Source organism: Arachis ipaensis, chromosome B3 (genome assembly GCF_059453495.1).
Source record: "Arachis ipaensis isolate K30076 ecotype BB chromosome B3, ASM5945349v1, whole genome shotgun sequence".
In the NCBI taxonomy this organism is placed as follows: domain Eukaryota; kingdom Viridiplantae; phylum Streptophyta; class Magnoliopsida; order Fabales; family Fabaceae; genus Arachis; species Arachis ipaensis.
In genome coordinates, this window is record NC_142438.1 from 142,174,604 (window position 1) to 142,179,465 (window position 4,862).

General features: G+C 31.8%; 1 protein-coding gene across 1 annotated transcript; it reads left to right on the top strand.

Annotated features, from left to right (window-relative positions):
* Positions 1–3,152: 3,152 nt before the first annotated feature.
* Positions 3,153–4,596, top strand: LOC107634745 (Transducin/WD40 repeat-like superfamily protein). Its single transcript, XM_016338168.3, has one exon. It carries the CDS (start codon positions 3,283–3,285, stop codon positions 4,573–4,575), a length of 1,293 nt encoding a protein of 430 aa, XP_016193654.1. The 5' UTR covers positions 3,153–3,282; the 3' UTR covers positions 4,576–4,596.
* Positions 4,597–4,862: the final 266 nt, after the last annotated feature.

The window sequence follows — 4,862 nt, forward strand, 5'->3', positions numbered from 1 at the left end:
TTATTAATTATGTAGCAGGTACTCAAAATTGACATTTTTGCTAATTTATCCCAAACCATTTAACGTACTTTTTTTGTCCACCAAAATTTTTTGGCCGTCCTCTTTCTGGAGTATTTTGCTTATGTGTATCTTTTCGGTTCCTGGTATGAACAAATCTTAATGCTTGTTTTTTGAACACTTGATCAAGAGTAGCACATATATATACTTAACTAAATCATATAACTTAAATATAACATCCCAAAATTTTTACTAGCATAGCTACAATAACATCTTTGCTTAATATAACTAGCATAACCATAGTTGTAAAAATTGGACCAGATCGACCGGTTTAATAAAAAACTAATGAACCAAATCTCCAACCGATCCAGTCTAGTCCAAAGACCGTTTAAGGTCAAGAACCAGTCAAACCAGTGAAAATTGATAAAAATCGGTGAAAATTTGGTCTAACCGAACTGCTCAAGAGAAAATTTTAAAATTGATAAAAATATGGTTTGAACTTAGATCCTCTTTATACTGCATGCTTCCCTTGCTACTAAGCTATATTATTCTTTGTTATTTCGTATGCTAATTATTAATTATATAGTAAAATCGTACAATAATTTTTTTAGATATTATTTTAGTTTTATATTCACTTATATTTAAATTAATTATATTTTTTATTATTCATAATTATGAATATAAATATGTATAAATAAAAAATATCAAATATTTTTATTAATTATAATATAATTATTTTTAAATATAAAAAAATTAAAAAATATTTATCATGAAAAAATACTAAAATTTTATATACTTATTTAATAATAATCGAATTATAATTTGTTGATTATAATTTCCTGAAACTTAATTGTTTTTAAAATATTACTTAAGATATGTATTTTAAATTTTAATTTTAAGTTTTTTATTATTTTATATTTTTATTTATATAAAATCGATTCTATCGATTTAATCAATAACTTATCGGTTGAATCAATAAATTAGTGAACCAATAGTCTAATCAATTCAATTACTGATTCAATTCTTATAACTAGGAGCATAACATCCATGATGTAAGAGTTACAAAATGAAATTACTTGACCAATGCAAAGGTCTTCTTAAGCAAGTCACAATTGCAATTATACCCAAATTTAATTGCCAGTACTTCACCAAGTAACATCATCATACTCAAGAAGATAAAAGATTCACTCCAAATAAAATAATGAACTAATGCATAATTTTTACCCAATATGAATCCAATGGTTATTTTTCAATTGATACACTTAACAAGTTAACATTATTAATCTCTAAAATATGAATTTAAATGTCACTAAATTATTTCCGTAAATAAAGAAAGTTAAAATAAAATAAAATAATATAAAATAAAATATCGAATTATGAATCAATGTGTGCATTGTGTGGAACAAATCATCGAAAACAGGGCTAAAAACACTCTAAAGTGGTTGAACAACAAATCATCGAGAACAGTGCCCATAACACTTTATAGTTGTGGATTGCAACATGTTTAAAGAAGTTCAAATTTCTCGTGATGATACGAACACCAGAGACTCCTATCAATTTACAACCATCTCATCTTCTCCACTTGTAAAATACCATTTACGCAACACATGCAAACCAAAACACAGGCAACACAACCGCTGAAATGAAGGGTAAAAATTTCATCTTTTTTCAGCCAACCAAAACACATGCAACATAACCGTTGAAATGAAATACTTTTATGCCAATTAATCAGAACATGTAAATAGATAACATACCTCTATAAGTAGAAGGTAATGCTATGTGATGCTTCGATTATGAAGTTTTGAGATTTTTTTTTTTTCTCTGTTTTTTCGTTCTTCTTTCTTAATTGTGAAATTATGGTTGGAATATGATTGAAAAAAATATGGATTTTTTCTGAGTTTAATGTGATGAATTTTTTGGATATTAATTGTTTAGAGAAAAATTATATTTTAATAGATAAGAATGTGATTGAGAAATATTAAGAATTTAATTTAGAAGAAATTAAAATTAATTTAAAAAAAATTAATGACACCAAATATTTACAGAAAAACGAGTGATAGTAAAATTTATATTACTCATGCGCTTATTAAAAAAATAAGATTCTTTTGTGATATTTTTATATTATATATAATTTTTTAGTTACTTAGTATAACCGTTTTAAGATATATAATTCATAATTTATTAAGTATCATGTCAAACTCTTATCTTAATTAATTTTTATTATATTTGCTGGGCTGCTTAAGTATGAATAGAATAATACGCTTAATATATAGTAAAATTAATATAGGTTTATGCGGATAAAACTGTTGAATACAACGAAAGTAAACTCACCACTTACCAAACTAAGAAAAAATATATATGCAGTTTAAGTTATTTTTAAGAGTTTAATTAACATATGTCTTTATTTAAGGATATATAATAAATTTATTATTAATAAAAAATTTAAATTTTTTTATTTAATAAATACAAAATAAATATATTAAAAATTTAAATTCTTATATTTTTAATAATTTTTTTTAATTTATAATCTTAATATATCTTCATAGAATACAGAATAAATAAATATTATTTTTAATACCTATCTTATATTTTAATTATAATAATTAATTTTGATAAACAGATTTAGACTTTAGTGCATAAGAAGTGTTAGAATTAGTAAATTTTGTAATTTATAATTATTAATTATTAATATTTTAAATTTTGTAAAATTATATTTAATAATATAAAATTATTTATTTTTTATAATTAAATACTAATTAAATTTTAATAAAAGTGTTGCCTCCCTATACTTTCTATATCTATCTTAGTTGTAAAAAATTAAGTGGAAAAATTGTTATTGGTTCTCCCAACCCTGAAAATATGTCTTTTTGTGATGTAGCTCCGGCAGCAGATCAGAGTTAAATGCTCCCTATATCATGCATAAAATAATTAAATATGAAGAAGGTTAAGGACAATTATTTTTGTGATTTGTAGCTATCAAATAGTCATTAATAATAATTTTAATGATATGAGATTGGTGTGAAATTTTATTCAATGACTCACTTTTCTTTGCTGATTACATGCTGGCCAGAATTTAACAAAGTTCATGGCCTAAACTTTTCTATTAAATAATTAAAGAGGATACCCTTGCCTGTCCTATTAGAACCTAGGACCCATCGTAACCTCTTTGCACCTCCATCATCGTCTCACTCTCCAAACCATAGCTTAGTTATTTCCATTGAATTATAATCATCATCATCTGTATTGGTTCCCACCACTATACCTTATCCATTAAAAGCTTACAGCATGAGGATTCAATCGTGGCTAAAAACATGCTCCACGGCCACCGCTACGCACCAATCCACCATCCCCATAGACACAAGCAGCAGCAGGTATTATTCCTCCGGATCCGAAGCTCTCAGTTCTTCCACAACCTCTCAAGAAAGCAGTATACTCAGCGACCTCTCCATACAGACCCTCCCATCCCTTCCTTCTCTTCACAAACTCACACCTCAAAACCTTAACTTCTCAGTCTCCCACCATTGCCAAACCACCTTCACACTGCAACCTCAACGGGAACACTCTCGCCCCGTCACCTCCCTCGCTCTCCACGGCCACCTCCTCTACGCTGCCACCGCACACCAAATCAACGTCTACGATCTTAACACGTGCGCCACCCTCCAAATCCTAAACTCAGAATATCCGTCTTCAGGTTCCACCAAGGCCATCACCTTCTGCAATGGAATGGTCTTCACCACCCACCAAGACTGCAAGATCCGCGTATGGAACTCTAATAAACACCGCATGTTAACTGCTCTTCCAACCACCAACGACCGTCTACGCCGTTTCCTCTTCCCCAAGAACTACGTCACGGTGCGCCGCCACCAGAAGCGGTTATGGATTGAGCACGCAGACGCCGTTACCGGACTCGCCGTCTCAAAATTTAACGATTTTATATACTCCGTTTCATGGGATAAAACCCTCAAGGTGTGGCGAGTCTCGGACCTACGTTGTTTGGAGTCAGTGAAGGCTCACGAGGACGCGGTCAACGCGGTCGCAGTGTCCAAAGATGGAACCGTCTATACTGGATCCGCAGACAGGAGAATAAGGGTCTGGGCAAGAGCCAACGGGGAGAAGCGTCACGCGCTGGTGGCGACGTTGGAGAAGCACCGTTCAGCGGTTAATGCGCTTGCGTTAAACGACGATGGTTCGGTTCTGTTTTCCGGTGCGTGCGACCGTTCCATATTGGTGTGGGAGAGAGAGGATAGCGCCAATCACATGGTGGTTAGTGGGGCCCTCAGGGGACACCAGAAGGCTATACTGTGCTTGATTAACGTCTCTGATTTGTTGCTGAGTGGGTCAGCTGATCGGACGGTCAGGATTTGGAAGCGGGGTTTTGATGGGCAGTTCTGCTGCCTGGCGCTTCTTGACGGTCACCGGAAACCAGTGAAGTCGTTAGCAGCATCAGTACAAGTGCGTCATCAAGATGAAGATTCCCAAAACGATATCGTTTCGGTCTTCAGTGGATCACTTGATGGCGAGATCAAGATTTGGAAGGTTTCCTTAGCTTCACTACCAACTGACCTTCTCAGAAATTGAATTGCTAGCTCTACTTAGACAACAAGCTTTTTTTTTTTCAAAAAAAAAAAAAAAAAAAAAGAAGGGAAAAAATAATCAGCAGAAATTATTTGGTTTGGAAAAAAAAATGTATATGTTGACATGTATCAGCTGTGTCTTGGTTCGGTGATATTAGCAAGGGCTAAGAAAACTCCAACATTTTTTTTTTGGTTGATTGTGAGATTTGTTAAATTAATATTACTTTTTGTAGCAGTTTCTTAATATTTGTTAAATTAATATGTGAAAAATGTTAGAATACGAGGAGTTAG

Excerpts from the sequence above, each read along its gene's own strand:
- LOC107634745 (XM_016338168.3), top strand. The coding sequence starts at position 3,283 with ATGAGGATTCAATCGTGGCTAAAAACATGCTCCACGGCCACCGCTACG.